Here is a 24998-nt window from a genome sequence, read left to right as displayed (position 1 = left end):
TTAATAAAAAAAGAGCACAAAATGATCATAAAACTGGACTTAAAAATGGTTAATCGTGAGACATAACATGGAAAACGTATTTGCAATGGTTTAGGTTGAAAGATTTCATGATTTTAAGTTGATATAAATGACAATTAAAAGACAAATGTCAATAATGTAAAATCAAATCATTGATGATCTGATCACATCATGGTACCTTATTCTTTCGAGGTTAATGTCCTCCATGGTAAACGATGAATACTTAAGGAGCTCTTCGTGTACTGTTGCCGATTTTGTTTTTGTAAGAACACCATACATTGGAAGAGAAATCAGCTGAATTCTGATCTTATCATCTGGAGAGTTATTGTCCTAAAAAACATACCCAACATCCCCATCCCCATTCATTGAGAAGCCATTTGATGTAAATTGCTTGAAAACAACCTCTCTTGTGTGTCACACTGGTCTTGCATAATTGTCAGCATATTGTGTTTTGACCACATACGTAGGTTGTTACATCCAGTCCTCATATTCTGTGCAGATATTCAGCTCCAATGTACACTTAAATATGTCTTCTAAATAGGTGCATTAAAAAGACATTGACATAAAGGAAAAGCAATCATTTAGACAACGCGCAACACATTGGTTCAAGCTTCATCAGAATGAAGGTGAAATTATATAACAACATCAAACATTTTATAAAAGGAACTGGTGAACCTTGACTAAGCTTCTGTATGGTTTATCAGTAAGCAAGCATTTCTTTTTTTCTCATTTTGCACCTTAGAGAAATAATTATAAAAAGAGTACCACTTCCAAATTCTCTGCTACAAAACTGACCTGTTGTAATTCTGCAAATGATCTGATTTGGTACTAGTAATTTCCCAAAGGTGCTGAGCTTGAGACGTTCAAATAATAGGAGTGCAAAAATTATGTATTTATGGTGTTTACAGGTGCATTAGATATAAGAATCTAGGAGTGCCTTTTCAGAAGGGGTATAACACATTTCTTGTGTCATGTTGCATATGCATTCCAAATATACTTACAACATAAGCCAAATGTGACCTTCTAATGATAGTGGTGCTTTTCTCAGATACTTCCATAGACAGCAAAGAGCTAGAAGCCAACTGAGGACCATCACTTGCAGCTCCTGACACTATCACCCTCACTTCCACAGTCACTGTGGAAATTCCATCAGTCACTGAAAACATCATAAGGTCCTCTTCTGTATTCATTCCATCATGTAAGTAGAGAAGGGCATTCCGGGTGATATCATTGAATGTAAACATTTCTCCTGTGTGAAGAAAAGAGGTTATAATTATGCGATAATGAAGATTTTTTTCTCACATACAATACAAATATACCATGCCATTGGCCATGATTCTAATCAGTATCCACCCTGATTCAATACTCTGAAAACCTTCCTTTCCTCTTCTTTAAGTGGTAAGAAATTAATAGATTTTTTCTACTTGGCAAGACCTTCGAGTACTGTCAGTCAATAAGGGGTTAAAAGCTGTGAGCTAATTTTAAATCTTTATTAAGGGCCCCAAAATGCTTGCATAAAACACCTTACATACTAAATACTCAGAGTATTAAATATGGAGTTAATTTCCTATAACTACTGTTTTGACTTCAGTGCGTCCATTTTCACGTTATACCCTTAAACTAAATGTAGTCAGGCATTTAGCCAATTGGGACAGACAAACAGTAGCTACATAAATGATTGAGTGGAGTGTCCAGAAAAGTGCTATTTAAGTGTAAGGCTTATTATTCTTATATTATATTACATATTATTCTTGTATATATAAGTCCTCATGCTCCTATCTTGACAAAAAACAAGGATTTTCATTTTATTGTAATCTTAATAAGAAACATTACTTTAAAACTAAGAATGTTGTAGCACTTGACACAGAGAATACAGACTGCATCAAAAACAACATACCATTGACCATCTCAGTCTGACTACCAAAGTCTTTTTTCACTAGAGTTCCATGTAGTGGTGCTTTCAACAGCTCAAATACAAGGTCATCAGGATCTGTATCTGCATCACTAACAGCCAGCTGCTGATCTGAATAATGAATAAACAACATGGTTAATCATAATTTATTGTTAATTATTCATCACATGTCCTTTGAAAAATACTTCTTACATGTTAAATAGTGTATTGCACTTGCTATTGTATGGGGATTTCTGATTACAATCCCCTTTAAACATGATTTAATATTTAAGCGATCAATAACATCATTAAACAATTTATTTAAAAATTCTGTGAATTCCCAGACCACAGTTAAACGTATGCACTGTTTTAGTATCACTAGTGATTTGAATTTATGTCAATCTGAATCAAAGCATCTAGTCCCTTAATATTTACATACATTTATTTTCTGATTGCTTCAGTTCACGGGTACTATAAAGTGAACTACTTATTACGCATCATAGCAATATTCTGCCCAAATATAGAATCACTATAAACATAAAAGAGTAACAATATTAGTAATATTTATCTGAAACTAAAAATAATATATTTAATTGTGATAACTGTATAAGCCATTAAAGAACATAAGAACAGTTACTAATGAAAGGAAGCCATCTAGTCCATTTGGACGTTTTTCCAAGGATCTAATCCAGCCATTTCTTGGATGAAACCTGGGTATTGGTTCTATCAACGTAGCTGTGTAGCTTGCTCCATACTCCCACAACCATTTGGGTAAAGAAGTTGTTCTCAATTTTAAATGCTGAGAGAGGACACAAAGTTTACTCTTGTGTCCTGTAGTTCATATTTCAATGTTCATTCTTAAGAAGTCCCCTTCTTTTTAGGTTTCCCCCATAATTCCCTGGGCCCTCTGTTCAAGACTAAAATGATGCAGTTCCTTCTGCATATCAGTTTAGGATATTGCTGTAAGCCCTGGAGTCTGGTATGTACAGTGCCTTGCGAAAGTATTCGCCCCCCTTGAACTTTTCAACCTTTTGCCACATTTCAGGCTTCAAACATAAAGATATAAATTTTTTATTTTATGTGAAGAATCACCAACAAGTGGGACACAATTGTGAAGTGGAACGAAATCTATTGGATTTTTGAAACTTTTTTAACTAATAAAAAAATGAAAAGTGGGGCGTGCAAAATTATTCGGCCCCCTTGCGTTAATACTTTGTAGAGCCACCTTTTGCTGCGATTACAGCTGCAAGTCGCTTGGGGTATGTCTCTATCAGTTTTGCACATCGAGAGACTGAAATTCTTGCCCATTCTTCCTTGCAAAACAGCTCGAGCTCAGTGGGGTTGATGGAGAGCGTTTGTGAACAGCAGTTTTCAGCTCTTTCCACAGATTCTCGATTGGTTCAGGTCTGGACTTTGACTTGGCCATTCAAACACCTGGATACGTTTATTTGTGAACCATTCCTTTGTAGATTTTGCTGTATGTTTGGGATCATTGTCTTGTTGGAAGATAAATCTCCGTCCCAGTTTCAGGTCTTTTGCAGACTCCAACAGATTTTCATCCAGAATGGTCCTGTATTTGGCTGCATCCATCTTCCCCTCAATTTTAACCATCTTCCCTGTCCCTGCTGAAGAAAAGCAGGCCCAAACCATGATGCTGCCACCACCATGTTTGACAGTGGGGATGGTGTGTTGAGGGTGATGAGCTGTGTTGCTTTTACACCAAACATATCGTTTTGCATTGTGGCCAAAAAGTTCGATTTTGGTTTCATCTGACCAGAGCACCTTCTTCCACATGTTTGGGGTGTCTCCCAGGTGGCTTGTGGCAAACTTTAGACGAGACTTTTTATGGATATCTTTGAGAAATGGCTTTCTTCTTGCCACTCTTCCATAAAGGCCAGATTTGTGCAGTGTAAGACTGATTGTTGTCCTATGGACAGACTCTCCCACCTCAGCTGTAGTTCTCTGCAGTTCATCCAGAGTGATCATGGGCCTCTTGGCTGCATCTCTGATCAGTCTTCTCCTTGTCTGAGCTGAAAGTTTAGAGGGACGGCCAGGTCTTGGTAGATTTGCAGTGGTCTGATACTCCTTCCATTTCAAGATGATCACTTGCACAGTGCTCCTTGGGATGTTTGAAGCTTGGGAAATCTTTTTGTATCCAAATCCGGCTTTAAACTTCTCCACAACAGTATTACGGACCTGCCTGGTGTGTTCCTTGGTCTTCATGATGCTCTCTGCGCTTTCAACAGAACCTTGAGACTATCACAGAGCAGGTGCATTTATACAGAGACTTGATTACACACAGGTGGATTCTATTTATCACCATCAGTCATTTAGGACAACATTGGATCATTCAGAGATCCTCGCTGAACCTCTGGAGTGAGTTTGCTGCACTGAAAGTAAAGGGGCCGAATAATTTTGCACGCCCCACTTTTCATTTTTTTATTAGTTAAAAAAGTTTCAAAAATCCAATAGATTTCGTTCCACTTCACAATTGTGTCCCACTTGTTGGTGATTCTTCACATAAAATAAAAAAATTATATCTTTATGTTTGAAGCCTGAAATGTGGCAAAAGGTTGAAAAGTTCAAGGGGGCCGAATACTTTCGCAAGGCACTGTATCTACAGATGCAGCCATTCAAAATGCATGGTACAACCCTGTACTGTGCGAAATTATTCACAGTTCACCGTGTTGTACCGTATGTACGTGACTGGCTGGCCAAAATGACCAAAGGGGCACTCGTGGTGCATTCGTTGTTAATGAAACAATTTAATTATTTAATCTGTTTACTGTGCATGTTTTAATCCTCTTAATATTGAATAATTATATGGAATTTTACAACTAAAGGGAAATTTTAGTAGATGAGCATAAAAAGAAGAGGAGCATAACTCGTCTGAAGGTCATAAACAATATTAATTCAGGAACGTAAACATATTATGTAAACTGTATATGGCTAGTACTGGTAGTTTCAATAAAACATACACACCAGTATTCTACTTTCTTACTAAACATTTTAAGCATCAAAGTCTTTAATTCGGTTACATACTGTGGTTATTTTGGAAAAGTTTTTACGTGCTACTTCTGAGTATATTAAGTTTATATACTTCATAAAAAGTTAGAATGTTTTAACCTTTCCTGAATATCTGTGCTCGTTATCCCAGAAAAAAATGCATACTTTTTAGAATTTAATTAATAGGGAATATAATATGGAATCACATATCTAAAGAAATTAATAACAATATAATTATCTTCATACCCACCTGTGATTATGTATGTTGTATAATGGCTTAGGTGTTTGCATTACACATTGGAGGTTGGAGGTTCGAACCCAGCTGTCACCATAAGACTTGTTTTAACAAATGGGCTTTTTTCTCCATAGCCTCCACTATGTAATGTAGGGGGTTCTGAATTAGTTAAACTTTGAAGAGGGTTTGCCGGCACGGTGACATCATTTTCATATGAATATGAAGGACCTGGTCCATCAGGGTTGAAAGCAGATCTCATTGTAGCTTAACTGGCTGCTTCTGTGTTGAGTGACAGTGGAGGCCCAGGTTCAATTCCCCAGCTGGCAAGATGTGAGCCTGAAAGCACTGCATTATTAATTCTATCTTCCATGTCGCATCAATTAACTCTTCAGTTTATTCCGCCAGACAGAACATGAATATAATTATATCGTTATTAATTTATTTAGATACGCGATTCCATATTATATTCCCTGTTAATCAAATTAGTACGCTTTTGTTTCTGCCGATAACGAGCGAATTCACAGAAAAGGTTAAAACACTATCACTTTTCACAAAGTATAGAAACATAATATGGTCCAAAGGAGCACATAAAAACGTTTCCAAAATAACCACATGTAAGACTTGCTTAAAATGTTTGGGGAGAAAGTGGAATACTGGTGTGTATTTTGTCTTTAAAATACCAATACCAGCCATATAGGGTTTACATAATATGTTTATGTTCCTAAATTAATAGCTTTTATGAGCATGTGAAAGGCATGGTGAATCAGAGATTTTAAAAACTTACTTTGTATGATTGGAAACAAATACGTGATCGGATCAACGAAATGCTGTGGTGTTACTTTTTGTCAATAAAAAAATAAAGTCTTTTCATTTACAAAGATGGTCAATGAAAAAATAAAATATTTTCGTGTACAAAGACGGTTACAAAGAATGTGGACCAGGGTAATACTTTGAGTTTACAGCTTGTCCAAGGTCATTCATTATTAATACTATAAGTAATTTCTTCCATAAGACTTTGATGCATAAAATATTTCTGCATAATTAAAATATTTATGATAAAGGTGGTAGGTTGTGTACTTTTGTCCAACTCAGCAATCTTGCTTTTATAAAATATACCAACTTTTTAATGTTTAATGATTAACATGCTGTAATACACAGTTTAAAATTAAAAGTCTAAAGAGTATACAACTTAAATTCTTAATTGAATAAAGATCATTTCTCAGCAGTGATCAGGATTCGAAACCAGGTGTTCTCTGGTCACAGCTCAAATGCTGTACATGAGAGGTTAAGCTTTATTAGCTCCAGATCTACTATTGTTTTGGCTTCTTTGATATGACTGAATTAGTGTAACTCTCACTGTATAAAAAGGGAAACCCTGCTGTATTCAGTTTGAGCTACATTCAGAACTGTATTCTATACTGTGCACCTGTATGCATACAATAAAGTTCTGCTTTTCTGCTCACTACCAGCCATATACAGTACATATAATAAAGTTATAATTCTACAGATGCAGCCATTCAAAGTGCGCGGCACAAACACGTACTGCGCTCATTTGGCTATGTCATCTCACGTCATCGCGCGTCATAAGTCATCATAAGGCATCATACCACGGTACATGATTGGTTGAACGACAGGGGCACTTGTGGTGCGTTGGTTGGTTGTAGAAAGATTTAAATATCTTTATTGTGCCCATTTTAGTAATGCATATTTATATGGAATTTTACCGCTGAAGGGAAATCTCAGTAGCTGAGCATAAAAAGAATAGGAGCATAATGCGTGTGAAGGCCATAAATGATATTAATTCTGGAACATAAACATACAGTATTACAGTATATGGCTGGTCTCGGTACTTTAAAGAAAAAATACACACCAGTATCCAATTTCTCACTAAACATTTTAAGAATTGAAGTCTTTAACTAACATGTGAAATAATGTGTAAAAAAAGTGGTAGCTTTAAGCTGTTCTGCGAATACGCTCGATACCTGAGTCGACCGGAGTCGACAAGCATACTTTTAGAATTTGATTAATAGGGAATATAATATGGAATCGCGTATCTAAATATAATATAATTATATAAATATAATATATTATTATATTCCCTATTAATCAAATTCTAAAAGTATGCTTGTTGACTCCGGTATCGAGCGTATTCGCAAAAAAGCTTAAAACTACCACTTTTTATACACGTTATTTCACATGTTAGTTAAAGACTTTGATGCTTAAAATGTTTAGTGAGAAATGGAATACTGATGTGTATTTTTTCTTTAAAGTACTGAGACCAGCCATATACAGTTTACATACTGAAATACTGTATGTTTATGTTCCAAAATTAATATCGTTTATGGTCTTCACACGTGTTATGCTCCTATTCTTTTTATGCTCAGCTACTAAGATTTCCCTTCAGTGGTAAAATTCCATATAAATATTCAATAATTAAACGGGCACAGTAAAGACATTAAATATACATATTCATACTGTATACAGTACAGTTTTGCATACAGTAATATGTTTATGTTCCTAAATCAATATCTTTTATGAGCATGTGAAAGGCATGGTGAATCGGAGGGTCTCAAAAATTACTGTACTTTGCATGATTGGAAACAAATGCGTGATTGGATCATCGAAATGCTGTGGTGTTACTTTTACAAAGATGGTCAATGAAAAAAAAGAATGTGGACCAGGGCAATACTTTGAGTTTACAGCTTGTCCAAGGTCATTCATTATTAATACTATTAGTAATATCTTCGGTAAAGACTTTGATGGCGACAGCTCAAACATGAGAGGTTGAGCTTTATTAGCTACACCTTGCGGAAATTCCGGATACTATTATTTTACTTGCGGTATCATGCAGTATCATGCAGTACTATGTGAGATTATATGGTATTAATACCGTTACTTGCGGTACACCACGTCAAGCGCACCGCAAAATAATGTGGTATCGCCTGCTTGTTTTGAATTGCTGCATCTGTAAATTACTTATTTATGACAACATTTCATAGACATTATGCCCCTGTTATTTTTATGGTCAGCTACCAAAATTTAGTTGTAAAACCCCATATTAATGTTCCATATTAAGCAGATTTAAGCATGCACTATAGAGAGATTAAATGCAGCAATCATTTCACTAACACCTAATGTATCACAAGTGCCCCCTGTTGCCAGCAAATCACATGCTGCGGTAAAGTGCAGCTCCGGTTATGGGGTTTTAACTGCATTCTGAATGGCTAAATCTTTACGGGTTTGTGTGTGGTCAGGTTAAGGGTCTGATCATGTAAAGGTAGTGATCACATAAAGCTTATTGCTATACACTAGCCTGTAGTGAAAGAAAGCTGGATGTCTGAATCTGAGTCACTGATCGGGTGCTAAGTAAAATATGGGTACCATGCTGACCATACCAGTGATAAGCAGTTGTGCCATTACAAAGTACTATATTTAGAAGATGAAAAGAAGAAGAATTCTAGAACCTTAAGGGCAGGGTTTGTGAAAGCACCAGGATGGTGGAATATGATGGCGGGGTATTTAACAACAGAATTTAGAAATGTCTTTATTAATTAATGCCCCTTATCTGAAAACAAAATTTTGCTGGTACCACTATTACTTCAATTGTAAAGTACAGAGGGTGAGGGCTAATCTAATTGTATAGCAGCTCAAACAGAGTGGAGACCATATGTATAGGCAACACTGGAATTTCCTTGGAGGAAAATAGAAGGAAACCATAGCAAGAAATGCAAAAGAAAGAAGTCAGTGAGCTACAGCATTACAAGCAGACCTTGGACATTGACACTTGGGATCCCTCATTGATGATTCAGATATTTCAGGTATTTGGGCACAAAAAGGAAGTTTTATATTTGTAGAAAAATGTAAGTTGCAATGATCCCGCTATTCAGTGGGACTATTAGCGGATCTAGAGTAGTATGGGACAACCCAATTACTGAAAGAGAGGCAGCTGAGACCCAGCAGAGCTTCAGGCACTGACCAATAAAGCATTTAAAAAAAAAAACAAGACGATCGACAACAAAGTCACTTTTTATCTGATGATGCACTTCCAAACAAAAAAAGCCAGCAAAAGCAAAAACCAGCAAAAAATATATATACCATGTTTTTACATTATTCTGAAGCTTGATATATATCCACAGAAACCTAGACTAGCTTATCTCCAGACCTGAAGGCTATTGAACGTTATTGACTTTATAGTAAATGTTTGAAGCAGGACTGCCAGAAATAAGGCGATCTGATTGGTAAAAAGCACTGTCATTCATTGTATTTTCAGCTATTCAGAGCCCTTGGGGGGTAAGACTTCGTCTAGAAGCCTCAGGCTGCATTCCGCCTGCCTTTTAGCTGTCAATCATTGACTCAGAAGGGGTAATCAATTGGTTTTTTAACAGTTTCTTACCAGTGCTCCTTTTTTCACACCAGAAGGCAACTCTGAGGTTTTTTTCATGGCATAACAGCAGATAAAGACTCCCTAGCAGATTAAGACTCAATTTGTCCCAGATTTTTATCCAAGCTAGTAGTCACCTAGAACAAGGTTTTCAAATCCTTCCCAGGACATTTCCAGGCCTAGAATTGAAAATTCTGACCTCTGAAGACCAAAACAACATTTCCGCCTGCTGTTTTTTTCATATGTTTGTCTGCTGAGTGGACACATTAGGAAATATAAGACATTTGACTGTTCACACTCAAAGCCAATTGAGTTAGCTTCAATTTCAGACCTGAACCAGGCTCCTGCTATGTTCTGCAGTAGAGATATAACAATGTTTAAGGGGTGGAAATTCCAAGCGGACATGGGCTAAATGGGTCTAAGAGACTCATTATAGGATGATAAATCATTTTATGAACCTTCTTATCAACCTTCCACTTCTGAGGAGGTTGAAATAAAAAGTATCCCTCTAGGAGCTTACCCCTGAACAATTCTGGGGGTCCAGGGGAACTTTCATGTTTCTTCATGAAATGTTTTTGAGCTGAACATACAAATACTTGAAACAAACTATTCGAACCAAGTCGACATTCCTATCAATTTTTAACTCTGATTCTGTGTTGGTCAATGTTAGTATTTTAGAGTGGAAGGTCAGAAGTAATGTATCTGTATGTAGCTCTCTGTAAGTTTTATGTAATACAGTACATCTTGCCTGCTCATATTTCTGGGCCAACAAATGGTTCACAGAAAATCAATGTGACCTCAGTACTCCCTGATCTCCATGATTTCATTTATAATATGCTTGCACTGAAGCAGCGATCAGGATGAACTAACATTAAACATTTACTAAACCTCTCTTTGTTATCTCCTACTACACCCTTAATAAAACATTAAACTCATTCCAGATTTCTGCATTTTATGCTTAGATAAATACGTAAAACCAAAATAACGGCTCAATACTATTTCTTTCAGACCAATCCCAGAAAGAAGGTAGTATGGGAGCATGAGAAGCAATTTTTGCAAACCAAAGAGTTGATAATAGTAATGTTCACAATTTGTAATGTTGCTTCAGGGATATTAATATAATTTATCACTATGATAACACCCATAAATGTATTCAATACAGCTAATGAAACATTTCATGATATATAATACTTATTGAGAACACAAAATAATATCTTCCGTAAGAATTACAAGATATAAACCTATAGAGCATACTTTTAGAAAAGGGGAGTCATCTTACCTATAGACGCTTTTCCTCCCAGACTGACTTCAAGGAAAGGGTCTTTAATCTGAAATGCAGGTGGCTGGTGATGATGTGACAGCAGGTAAATAGCTAAATCCATTTCAGGAGAAGTGTGCTCGCCATCCGACACTGAAACAGCGTTATACAGGAATTAACACAAACCACCACAATCTGACATTCTTTAATTTAATGAAAGCACAGTATTGATGTCTTATGGACAGTTAGAACAGAATTATTGGTAATATTGTCATATGAGTAATAAATCAGAAAAAATCTTTTAAGAAGACAATAATTTAAGAAGACAAGAAGTTAAAAAAACAGAACCTTCTTTGAACACATAAAGGCAATTTGAAAACTTATTTAATTTACAAAAAAAGGTCTGTTTAGTTTAACATCTCTATGATCAGTAGAACCCTATTAAAATGTACACATACTAGAGTGCTTACCAGGCATGTATGGATAAATTTGAGCAAGACACACTGTTCATAATATAGTTTTGCGAATCTTTTAATCCACAGACCACTGTGAAAAACCTTCTGTCTCAGTCAAGTTCCCAATTGGTAAAACTCATCACTAATACAAAAACACAATTATCAACAAATAACTGATTTATTGACAAGATTGAGCAAAAGAACAGGCTTCCAGGTTCAAAATCTACCCAACCAAGAATCATAATGATGGGGTATATACACGATATATAAGATATATGATATACATTTGTTAAATGTAACACTGTGGAAGAAGTCTTTCGTGGACACCAAATGCTTCTTATTCAAAGCAAACACCTAGTGAAACTGCATTGACAGAACCATGTAAGTCCTTCAGTCAAAACCTGAACAGTTTTCTTGACCCAAACCCAAGTAGTTATCTTGGTGTAAATCCCAAGAGAAAATGTGATTTTCACTTCAATCCTTATGAAATTCTAATGAAGGCCTTACTTTACAAGCAATCCATATACAAATGCAGCCATTCAAAATCCATGGTACAACCCTGCACCACGCAAAATTATCTAGAGTTCACTGTGTCATACCGCAGTACGTGATTGGCTAGCCAAAATGACCGTCAGGGTCACTCATGGTGCACTGGTTATTATTGAAATTATTTAAACATTTAATCTCTTTACTGTGCATGTTTTAATCTGCTCACTATTGAATATTTATTTGGAATTTTATAACTAAAGGGAAATTTTGGTAGCTGAGCATAAAAATAAGAGGAGCATAACACGTCTGAAGGTCGTAAACGATATTAATTTAGGAACATAAACATATTATGTAAACTGTATATGGCTAGTATTGGTAGTTTAAATAAAACATGCACACCAGTATTCCACTTTCTTCCTAAACATTTGAAGCATCAAAGTCTTTCATTCGGTTACATACTGTTGTTATTTTGGAAAAGTTTTTATTTGCTCCTTCTGACTACATTAAGTTTATATACTTTATAAAAATTTATAATGTTTCATCGTTTATTATCGCAGTAAAAAAATGCATAGTTTTTAGAATTTGATTAATAGGGAATATAATATTGAATCGCGTATCTAAATAAATTAATAACAATATAATTATATTCATATAGCTCAAATTATCACAGTAGTATACTTTCTTTGTAAATGTCTGCATCAATTTAACTCATTACAATGTGATTACTTGTGTGGTGTAAAGGCTTAGGGGGTGTGCCTTGCATGTGGGAGGATGGGGGTTCAAATCCAGCTGTCACCATAAGATTTCTTTTAACAAATAAACATTTAATTGAAAAAGTAAAATAGCAAATATTATGGACACTATTGACCATATATTGACATTTTTGATATTTCTAAATATCACAACATGTTCGAAGCTAAGTGATTTATTAATAACAATGAATAATTTCAAACTGCTACTGTACTGCCACTACAGTATAGCTTGTGGGAAATACATTTATTTGTCCTTTATCAAAATGTAACTTGTTTGAAACGCCCTACATTACAAACTTCAACCATTTCATTTTGTCTATTGCTACAATATCGACAGCAATGTAATTAATAGGATGTCAAAATGTTTCCAAAATAACCACAAGTGAACGAGTTGTGGGATTTAATAATAATAGAGAAATCATAAAAATGACCCTGTGTTGCTAATCATCCATACCCAACTGTACCGTAATCTGTAAACATGTTTTATTTTTAATTTGACTCATTCACGCATGATGAATTGTGAGGGAGTGCACGCGGTCATTTTTTTCACTGAAAAAGTTTACACAAACTCTGCCTAACAGAGCTGCTTGTAAAAGCAAGGTGACTTTCTTTTATGTAAACCATTTTTTACAGATTTTGAAGTCACGTAATGTTTAAATTAGGCAGGAACACGTAATTGTATATTATTTAATTTTTAAAAATAAATATAAGGCAACCAGCAATCAAATGTCCTGTTTTTTCTTAATACTCTTTTTTTCATACTATAGTTTGAGTCTTTGTGTAAGCAGTAAGTTCTTTTTACTTCTTAATTAAACATTTGAAAGACTTTAATTTTCTAAACGCAACATGCATTCTGTACAGAAATGAAATAATGTTTTCTACAGGTGTTAAACAGATTAGCAGGTTGCTGACAAAATAGTGCACTGCCCACTAACAGTCCACCACTGCACAGTGATATTTTAATATCACTTTAATATCTTTAATATAAACAAGATCTAGTACCTGGTGCAGTTTAAAAAAAAATGTTTTGAATTCATCGAATCCCATGTGTGAGTACATAAAGCCAGAATTACGTACTATTTCTACGTCTGCAAAACCCCTGATCATCTACTATAAAACTTTTAGTGCTTAGTTTGTGTATATTCCAGTCGCAGTGAGGGCAGGGTGTGTGGGGATTGGTTTAGGCTGCAATTGAATTTAATTTCATTCTTCACACCTGAAACATTGTTTTCTTTGAAAGCTTTTTCTTGCCTCTTAAGCTGATCTTTTGCAGCCTATGCATGCTTACACAGCTCCCTACATGAATTCTCATTCTTGACTGAGAAAGCTTTAGAGAACTTTACATTTTTATGTTCAACAAATTGTAAATAAAAATAATTAATAATAATTGCTTACACTTATATAGCGCTTTTCTGGACACTCCACTCAAAGTGCTTTACAGGTAATGGGGACTCCCCTCCACCACCACCAATGTGCAGCATCCACCTGAATGATTCGACGGCAGCCATAGTGGGCCAGAACGCTCACCACACATCAGCTATTAGTGGGGAGGGGAGCAGAGAGTAATGAAGCCAATTAATAAATGGGGATTATTAGGAGGCCATGATTGGTAAGGGCCAATGGGAAATTTGGCCAGGACGCCGGGGTTAAACCCTTACTCTTTTCGAGAAACGCCCTGAGATTTTTAATGACCACAGAGAGTCAGGACCTCGGTTTTACGTCTCATCCGAAGGACGGCACCTGTTTACAGTATAGTGTCCCCATCACTATACTGGGGCATTAGGACCCACGTGGACCACAGGGTGAGCGTCCCCTGCTGGCCCCACTAACACTTCTTCCAGCAGCAACCTTAGTTTTTCCCAGGAGGTCTCCCATCCAGGTACTGACCAGGCTCACACCTGCATGCTTCACTGGGTTGCCAGTTGTGAGTTGCAGGGTGATATGATAATCCCGCCCCTTATGCAAAACCAAACCCTCCTCCCATCCCAGGTTATCCTCTTTATCATAAACAAAATCCACCCCAATTTTCAACATAAAGCATTACACAAAATCAATACCTCAACACTCCATACTCAACAACGATAATTCACAAACAGCCAGAACATGTAACTCCACATTCCCAAATAGACCTCATTTCAATAGCCCTGCCCCTTATGCAAAACCAACACCCCTCCCCTGTTCTCTCTCTCCACTGGTGTTTGTATTCGTTTTTATTTTTAAATAAATTTGAGCAAAGTCATATATTTTTAAAATCTTAAGATTTCTATATTTATGTCTTTATTTAGTGGTTTCATTAGTGACAAAGGCTAAACTTTCTTGGAAAAATGTATTTTATGTAAACCATGTCTGCTATTAATTTTTTTAGGGCTTGAATATGTTCATTGTCTTCCAGTGAAAGAAGGGTTCCTTTCGCCGTAGTCGGGTTGACATTAGAAGCTTGCCACGCCTGGACTGTTACACCAACGCGTTAGCATGTTAAAGCGATTTCATTGAGGAGCCTAGCTTTCTTAACTAGTAAGTACTGTACTTACTTGGTTTTGGAGGGGGGAGGTGTCTTTCGCTGGAAATCTCGCCCCCTTCTACTTTGAAACTGGTTTAATTCATCACAGCCAGCACTCCCGCAGAGAGGGGGGTTGTACTTGCAGTGTATACAGTATACAGTATACAGTAGATGGGAAAGCCAGAGCCAACCACTACGCCACCCACGTGTTATGCTCTTCGTTAATGTCTAAGCCGGAACACATCATTATATCTCATTTTGTATTTCTTTAAAAAAAAAATCGTTTGCCCAGCCTATCAGTATTGTTGTTATTGTTTTTATCCTGTAAACCGCTTTGAGGAGCCACCTTTAAAGGCGCCATATACAATAAAGTTCATTATTATTACTATTGTTAATTTGCTGGACAGAGAGGTAAACATTATTACGCAGAAGACAAAGATAGCGATTTACGTTGCATTGTGCATTGTGCTGCTGTAATACAGTTTTAAATAATTAAAAGTCTAAACAGTATCAGCTTCATTTATGGGTTTTAAATAAAGGCGATTTAAATCAATATAAATGTTTATATTGTAATGCATAGGTGACTATATCATTAAAATGACTTAAATTCGATCATGTTGTGATATTTAGAAATATAAATTTGTTTGGTGCGAGTGAAGTTTTATTTAATCTCTGAGCCAGGGAAACGTTTTATTTTTTCAAAGAAATGTTTGTTAAAAAAAGAAGTCATGGCTCCAGCAGGATTCAAACACCCAGCGTGTGAGATGGTAGTCGGGAACCTAACCCACAGCGCCACCGGCGAGGTCGCATGAGGAGTGCTGAAAAAACCCTACAAAACATTATCAACAGACATCTTACAGCGTGTACAATTATTGTGTTGCGGTACATGAATATAATTATATCGTTATTAATTTCATTAGATATGTGATTCCATATTATATCCCTTTTAATCAAATTCTAAAAGTATGCTTGTTGACTCCGGTATCACGTTAGTTAAAGACTTCGATGCTTAAAATGTTTAGTGAGAAATGGAATACTGGTGTGTATGTTTTCTTTAAAGTACCGAGACTGGCCATATACTGTATGTTTATGTTCCAAAATTAATATCGTTTATGGTCTTCACATGCGTTACAGTATGCTCCTATTCTTTTTATGCTCAGCTACTAAGATTTCCCTTCAGTGGTAAAATTCCATATAAATATTCAATACTTAAACGGGCAGAGTAAAGACATTAAATATACATAAACATACTGTATACAATACAGTTTGCATACAGTAATATGTTTATGTTCCTAAATCAATCTCTTTTATGAGCATGTGAAAGGCATGGTGAATCGAAGATTCTCAAAAATTACTGTACTTTGCATGATTGGAAACAAATGCGTGATTGCGAAATGCTGTGGTGTTACTTTTACAAAGATGGTCAATGAAAAAAAGAATGTGGACCAGGGCAATACTTTGAGTTTACAGCTTGTCCAAGGTCATTCATTATAAATACTATTAGTAATATCTTCGTTAAAGAGTTTGATGGCGACAGCTCAAACGTGAGAGGTTGAGCTTTATTAGCTCCACCTTGCGGAAATTCCGGATATTATTTTACTTGCGGTACTATAGGAGAATTTAAAGTAACTTGCGGTAGACTGCGTAAAGCGCACTGCAAAATAATGCGGTATCGCCCGCTTGTTTTGAATGGCTGCATCTGTAGATGTCCTTATTATTCTGTTGTGGAGAATATTTAAAAACAACTAACTTGCTGAGTACACAGTGTTAGTTTTGTATTGAGAACTTTTAATTGTTTTGGAAATAGATTTATTGGGTAGTTATGAGAATTGATCAGAGATGGTATACCTGTGAAATGGAAGTTCACTGACTCAGGTAGACCTGCAGGAATAAAACATGTTTACCAAAAGTGAGCAAAGTTACAGCCACTTAACACATGCAAGCAACATTCTGTTGATTTACTGTCTTCATTTACTTAGTTATTCAATGTTTGTTAACATTGATGTTGTTTTTAAAACACACCAAATCCATACACAGGCAATTGACAGTGTAGCTATGTGGTAATTTATTTATCTTTTTATAACCTTTTATTAGTGAGCTTATAAATGTTTTATACAGAAATCAAATAAAATACAGCTAATACACAGTACATTTTCTGTATGAATCAGTCATAGACAGATGTATACGTTTAATATTCCAAGAAGTGCTAGTATGGCATAAGACTGTATACTGACAAAGTACCAGCACTATGCTGTATTTGTATTTAAAGACCTTATGTTTTCATTTGTAAAAATAAGAGAAATAAGAAGGCCCTCACCAGAGAAGGAATAAAGGGAGAATTCTCGCAGATGAGATGGGGCCATAGGTGGCCGGTACAGGATCTTGCCTTGGTTGATGTCAGCCTGTGTAAAGAACTGTACTGGGATGTAGGGTCTGTCTTGGTGTTCTATAGTACCTAAATGGAATGTGACAGCAATAAAACATCAACCTCTTTTGTAATCTTTACTATTGTTTAGATGAATCATATTAATGTGAAATCAATGTGTAAATTGTGCTAGTAATCTTAAAGTAATGATTTAAGAAAGATACAATACTAAAGTATTTAACGTACAAGAACCTAATGCTGATTTATCAAGCCACACACAATTAAATTCCCCAACTTATAGCTAATATATTGGGCTGCAAACACAATCAGACTTCAATCTCTTTAAAAGATTTACTGGAGAAATCTCAATAAAGTTCTTGAATCAAATGTACACAGCAGGGTCCTACTTGAAATGCGGAATTATGACCCTCTGAGAATGAGTAGTTATTCTGGGGATTTTAGTCAAAAAGAATCACCATCATCACTCACTCTTCCACATTCATAATTCCTATAAAAAATATCAAAATAGTATACACTGTACTGCACTGCTTTTTTCCATTTTTTTTAGTCAGAAAGTATGCTCATACTTGTAAGTTACTACTATGTGCTCATTGTCTCTTGCATGTTTTCCGGAAGCCTCCTATTCATTGATCTGCATGATGGAGCTGTGCTTATACCTTCTCCCTGTGCCAGTGGTTTAGTGATATTGTAAATGAATTTTTCACTGGGGGTCCCTGTATCCACAAAGGAGAGTGCAGAGGGCCCTAAAACTGTCACGTGATCTTCAAAAGCCTAGATGAAAAAAAAAACGAAGAAAGATTTTAACAGACTTTAGATACGTCAGACTATAACCACATGCAAAAAAAACATACCATGCTATTAAATTACACAAAAATAAGTTGGTGTACAAATTTAATGCTGTAATATAATACTTTCTAATAAAGACAAGTAATACGGATAATATTAAACTTTTAGCAAATATGTTTAGCTCTACTGACTTATGCAGATATCATGCTGCAAACTAAGCTTTAACATGTTCTATTGTAGAGGGTAGTACTTTAGTTGTACATATTATTTACAGATCAGACAAGTCTTTTCTTACTGTTATCTGTAGAGCAGAACCTGGATCGAGCTGAGGAAACTGTGAAGAATGGGGCATTACCCTGATCCTTAAAGTCTGAGTTTTGTTGAGTGCTTGTGTGGATCCCCCTCTTGATATCTGGTACAGCAGAACAGTATTAATTTTCTGGTAGTAGTCTCTATTTGTGCTATCATGATCATGACAAATAAGTTTAGAATAACTATCTATACCTTTAAATAATGTCATAGGTTTCATAGAAGAGGAAAATAATTGGACTTTTAAACCCACAAGCTAAAATATTGTAATTGAAGCCTAACTGTAACTTTGAACTATAATATAGAAGATATTTAAACAGGAAAAACAAGAGATTAACTGCCATTTAGATCATGACAATGCACTGGCTATTATTATCAAAGACATCAATATGAAAATGAACATTTCTTGTACACCAGTGGCTAGATAAAGTGCTGAAAAGTTTACAAAAAAAGGCTATTGCTTTTATATGAAAATTTAAGCCAGCAAAAGCTTTTGTTTCAGTGAATCCACCATCTCCTGTATAACAAGTATTATTATTCATTAATAATTCAAAATATTAATAGCAGACTGAGTATATACCGTAATAATATTTGCCAATACTTTTCCATTAAATTATTTTAGCACTGCTATGCTGATTAACATCTCTGGGTCCCTTGATGAAAATATGAAGCCAGCAAATGACAGAGCAGATTTAGTAAGAGATGAATGTAGATCCCTCAACCCTTAAAATTAGGTTTAAAATGCAATTACTGTAAGTAATTATTCTTTAACTAAACCTAGTTTTACTCTAAAATTATTAGAACCTGTTTGTAAATCAAAAACAATTTGAAACAAATCACTCTGAGTTGTACAAATAACTTATTTATTATAATGCAACATCTTGAGATTTCAGTTCGAAGGTGCATGCAGAAGTTTTTTAAAGTCAGATATGTACATGTTGTAATGTCTACTTGAAGAAAGATATAAGATGTAAAAAGGGGGTTAACTGACTTCTTTCTGCACAAAGACTTCTTGTGGCACAAGACATTTAATGCTTAGGCACCTTTTGAGTTATGGCTGGGATGGAATTTAATCTATATGAAATTCCAAGTGCAAGATAGAGTCTCCCTAACTAAGAAAAGATAAAACCGACCATTAAAAGTGTTGGGAATGTCCAAACACAGGTGCCCCCTTGATTACCATGGTAACAAGTTGCATCAGAAGCGGCTGAAATTTGCTATATAAACTGAAAGTTTTGTACCTACAGATGCAGCCATTCAAAATGAGTGGGTTATACCATGTTAAAACGCGGTGGGAGTGTCGCGGTATAACACAGGTTACCGTATAATACCGCAAGAAAGATAATAGTATCGGAATTACCGCCAGGTGGAGCTAATAAAGCTCAACCTCTCATGTACAGCATTTGAGCTGTTGCCATCAAAGTCTTTCCCGAAGATATTACTAATAGTATTAATAATGAATGACCTTGGACAAGCTGTAAACTCAAAGTATTACCCTGGTCCACATTCTTTGTAACCGTCTTTGTACACGAAAATATTTTATTTTTTCATTGACCATCTTTGTAAATGAAAAGACTTTATTTTTTTATTGACAAAAAGTAACACCACAGCATTTCGTTGATCCAATCATGCATTTGTTTCCAATCATACAAAGTACTTCTTTCAAATCTCCAATTCACCATGCCTTTCACATGCTCATAAAATATATTGAGGAACATAAACATATTACTGTATGTAAACTGTACTGTATATGGCTGGTCTTCCTATTTTAAAGAAAAAATACACACCAGTATTCCATTTCTCCCTAAACATTTTAAGCATCAAAGTCTTACATGTGGTTATTTCGGAAACGTTTTTACGTGCTCCTTGCTCCTTCTGACCATGTCACTGGACGTTTATACAGTATACAGTACTTTGTGAGAAAAGTGATAGTTTTAAGCTTTTCTGCGAATACGCTCGATACCGGAGTAAACAAGCATACTTTTTAGAATTAATAGGGAATATAATATGGAATCGCGTATCTAAAAAACTTAATAACGATATAATTATATCCATGTACTGGAACACAAACAGTAGTATATACACATACAGTATCTATTGATATGTGTACAGCTGTTTCACCACTTGTCATGTGTCAAGCGAGAGGTCAGCTGTTCAAATCCACCTAGCGCCACAAGTTTTCTTTTAACAAACATTTCTTCGAAAAACTAAAATAGCAATATTATGGACAATTAATTGACTTTTTTATATTTCTAAATATCACAATATGTTCAAATCTAAGTCATTTTTTAATAACAATGAATAGTCACCGTCTTTCCCTCTGAATCGTTCCAGTAGCAGGAACCAGTTTTTACCCTCACACTATCAAACTATTAAACTCCCAGCCTCTCTCACTCTCACCTCATCTTTCACCTATGATCTGAACCTCACAGTGCCTTCTTTCTTACCAAAAACCCAAACACACACTGAAAATCTATCTCTACCATACATGTCAAAAGCTCATCATTTCTATCCCTTTATTTAATTCTGTTGATGCATGTTTTTGCACATAACCTGTTCCCTTTTTATTGTTTTGCACATTGCCTTTTGTTGTTTTTTTCTTTGTACTACTTATGTCCGAGAGCTAGCTAAATAGCATTTCGTTATACCATATACCTGTATATGACTATAATGACAATAAACTTGAACTAGAACTTGAACTCTATCGTGTGGATCCCTTTAGATCTCCCCTCAGATTTAAAAGGTTATTAATAATATCTTCAGTGTCGCATCTTCCCAGTTTAGCTGATCTTTTGCTGCCTACGCATGTTTACATAGCTCCCTAGGTAAATTAATATACTTGACTGAGAAAGCTTGAGAAAACTTAACATTTTTATTATCACCAAATTGTAAATGCAACGTTTACATTGGCATTATTAATTTTTCGCTTGAGTGTATGAAGGAGTGTCAGCTGTCAATGAGAGCAGACCTCCCCTCTTAGGCTAGGCAAACGTTTTTTTTAATTTTTCAAAAATAAATAAAAAATTAGATATAATGATGTTGTAACACTACAGGGTTCACATGGGCACCCTCGCTGCTGCCGCATTAGGTCAGCCCCCTAATGTCGGGGACTCGAACCCAGGCCTCCGGCATCACTCAACAGGGACCCAGCCTCTTGAGTCAAATTGGGAACTCCCATTGTTATCTACAGGGAAGGGCAGTGATGTCACCGTGCTGGTAAGCCGGCTCTCACAAGCAATGGAGGCACAAAAAAAAAAACAAGCAACGGAGGCCGTATGCGTTACAATATAAACATTTACTGCAATACGATACTGCAATGTTTCGGCTGTGAATCCTTCTTCAGGTGTGAGGGCAAGTAAGCCCAAATCATAGTTGAACCCATTCAGAGCCTAAATTACATTTTAGTGTTTCATTTTGAGTAGAAAACCCTCACACCTGAAGAAGACTTCACAGCCGAAACTTTGCGTTTTCTCTCTTCTCTTTTAAGCATGTGTACAATGCTTACAATGCTGTAATACAGTTTAAAATAATTCAAAGTCTTAACAGTATCAACTTGAATTCTTATCTCTATTAATATAACTATCAAGTGGTATCAAATAAATACAGCTTTATACAATTTAATACCACTCAATATTAATATATTTACAGAGATAAGCTCTCTATTAAAGTTCAGATCAAAGATCAAGCACCGATCAAACGGCAAGATCTCACACACTGGGACTGATCTGTTATCAGTCCACTGGCTGAGCTGAAAGCATTACTGTAGTTTATCAGTGAAAAGACTACGGGCATTTTTCCTCAAGAATGTATTATTAGCACAATTTATTACAGTGCTTAAGCTGTGTGGTGTGACGTAGTGGTGGCCTGGCACGGTGAGGTACGCTGGCAGCTGTGTGGTGTGACGCAGTGGTGGCCGGGCACTGTGAGGTAAGCTGGCAGCTGTGTGGTGTGACACAGTGGTGGCCTGGCACGGTGAGGTGTGCTGGCAGCTGTGTGGTGTGACACAGTGGTGGCCGGGCACGGTGAGGTGTGCTGGCAGCTGTGTGGTGTGACGCAGTGGTGGCTGGGCATGGTGCAGTGAGCTGGCAGCTGTGTGACGCAGTGATGGCCTGGCACGGTGCAGTGTGTTGGCAGCTGTGTGGTGTGACGCAGTGGTGGCCGGGCACGGTGCAGTGTGCTGGGAGCTGTGCGGTGTGACTCAGTGGTGGCCGGGCACGGTGAGGTGAGCTGGCAGCTGTGTAACACAGTGGTGGCCGGGCACAGTGCGGTGCGCTGGCAGCTGTGTGGTATAATGCAGTGGTGGCCGGGCATGGTGCAGTGTGCTGGCAGCTGTGTGGTGTGACGCAGTGGTGGCCGGGCACGGTGAGGTGCGCTGGCAGCTGTGTGGTATGATGCAGTGGTGGCCGGGCACGGTGAGGTGCGCTGGCAGCTGTGTGGTGTGACGCAGTGATGGCCGGGCACGGTGCATTGAGCTGGCAGCTGTGTGACGCAGTGGTAGCCTGGCACGGTGCAGTGTGCTGGGAGCTGTGTGATGTGACGCAGTGGTGGCCGGGCACGGTGAGGTGCGCTGGCAGCTGTGTGGTGTGACGCAGTGGTGGCCGGGCACGGTGCAGTGTGGATGGGGTTGTGGGGTATCTGCGGATGGGGCTGTGGGGGTATGTGCAGATGGGGCTGTGGGGGTCAGGGAACCTATACGTGGAATAGGAGGATCCTTATGCATGACCAGAATCCCACAGGATGCAGAGTAGCAAAGGGACAATCCAAAAGACAAAATCCAAAGGCTGGGTCGATAAGGGAGGCAGAGGGTCCGGTAATGAGAGATATTCAAAAACAATTCAAAAGACAAAATCCAGAAGACGAGGTCAAGAGGCGGAAGCAGAAGATTCGTAACAGGAGATCAGTCAAAAGGTTTGGAAACGCGCACTGGAGAATACTAAGAAAGGCTTCTCAATAGTGAGCATGGGAAGGTGTGCGAAGGGGGTTTAGATACTGAAAGGAAAGGGGTGTGATTAGATGATTGGTTAGGAAGTGAGAATTTGAGGAATCTGATGCATGTGAGAATGTGCTGGGTTCAATCAGGGATGACATTGGGAAGCAGAGGTTCCGGGAATGTAACGTTGTTTGCAAGGGAGAGTTTGGGGCATGACAGTGGGGGTGTGTGTGGATGGGGTAATATCCACACAATATCACAATATGTAAATGTTTTATGATATATCTATGTTGTGAATGTCTGTAGATTGTATCTTATTTTTAGTTTTTGTTTTGTTTCACGTTAATTTTATAAGGGAGAGTGTCATAGAGAAGACTCCCTTACCCCCATCTTGATTAAAATCGCAATTGTGTGTTTCATATAATACAAACACTCACCGCACCCAAACTGCCTTGCAGATCAGAACATCAAGGAAGAAAACTATTATGCCCAGCTTTTCAACGTAATTGCTTTAACTTGCTAATGTGTTACTGTAACAGTCCGGGTGTGGCAAGCTTCTAATGTCTCCTGACGGGCGAAAGGAATAAAGCCTTGTTTGATTTCTGAAACCCTTTCTTTATGTCCTCAGTTTTCTTTTAACACTTCATTTAACATTTATTCCTTTGTTTTGTGGTCTGGGTAATTGGAGGCTACGCTGTTATGCTTCCTATAGTGATATACAGGTTTTTCGCATGAAGCCGTATTGAGCAGCATTTCTCGCATTAAGAAAGTTAAGTGTTAGCATAAACTATTAGTAAAGGAACAAGTAATAGGTTTATTCCATGCTGAAAAAAAGAAGAAAGAGAACACAACGTTTCGGCCGTGGAGCCTTCTTCAGGTGTCACTGAAGCCTTCTTCAGACACCTGAAGAAGGCTCCACGGCCGAAACGTTGTGTTCTCTTTCTTCTTTTTTTCAGCACGGAATAAACCTATTACTTGTTCCTTTGCAGCCTACGCATGCTGACGCAGCTACCCACCTAAACTATTAGTAATCAATAATATAAAATTTAGCACTGTAATAAATTGTGCTAATAATAAATTCTATTCTACTCTGAGAATGTAGGGGGGAGGAAAAATGCCCGTGGTCACTGATAAACTTGTGTTAACAAAAACTACAGTATGCTTAAGAGTTTTTTTCAGGACAGCACAGACTGTGCCTACTAGAGCACCACAATTCAAACTCAACCACATCACAGATCACAGATCAGTCCCAGTTGTGAGATCTTGCTGTTTGATCTGAGCTTTAATAGAGAGCTTATCTCTGTAAATATATTAATATCAGATGTTATTAAATGCAACTTTTTTGTATAGATGACACTTTTCTAAAATGTCTTTAATAATAAAAACGATAACAATTGGCACGACTGTAGCTTTTTCACAATAACTCCTAGAGTTACGAAAACGTGCCTTAAAAATACATGTGGCTGTTTACACAGCCTTCACTATGTCGTTTTTAAGCCAATTTTTTTTACCACGCTCGAATATTCTTTTGTCCAAATCTTTGTCAATACAATGCCAATAATATTTGGTATTTTAGTTTTTCAAATAAATGTTTATTTGTTA

The 24998-nt window shown here is 36.9% G+C and overlaps 1 protein-coding gene across 1 annotated transcript in view; it reads right to left on the bottom strand.

The window, feature by feature from the left end:
* Positions 1-24998, bottom strand: part of fras1 (Fraser extracellular matrix complex subunit 1) — a 364870-nt gene that overhangs the window by 102630 nt on the left and 237242 nt on the right. The window contains exons 31-38 of the mRNA XM_015364800.2: positions 18453-18569; positions 18028-18142; positions 17303-17440; positions 16834-16866; positions 10811-10942; positions 1916-2041; positions 1020-1267; positions 197-348 (exon numbers count right to left, since the gene is read on the bottom strand). Coding sequence (XP_015220286.2) covers positions 197-348; positions 1020-1267; positions 1916-2041; positions 10811-10942; positions 16834-16866; positions 17303-17440; positions 18028-18142; positions 18453-18569 — 1061 coding nt within the window. The remainder of the gene's footprint in view (positions 1-196; positions 349-1019; positions 1268-1915; positions 2042-10810; positions 10943-16833; positions 16867-17302; positions 17441-18027; positions 18143-18452; positions 18570-24998) is intronic.

The sequence above is a fragment of the Lepisosteus oculatus genome, chromosome 3 (genome assembly GCF_040954835.1).
Source record: "Lepisosteus oculatus isolate fLepOcu1 chromosome 3, fLepOcu1.hap2, whole genome shotgun sequence".
NCBI classification, from domain to species: Eukaryota; Metazoa; Chordata; class Actinopteri; order Semionotiformes; family Lepisosteidae; genus Lepisosteus; species Lepisosteus oculatus.
This window is presented reverse-complemented; position numbering and strand designations above follow the sequence as displayed.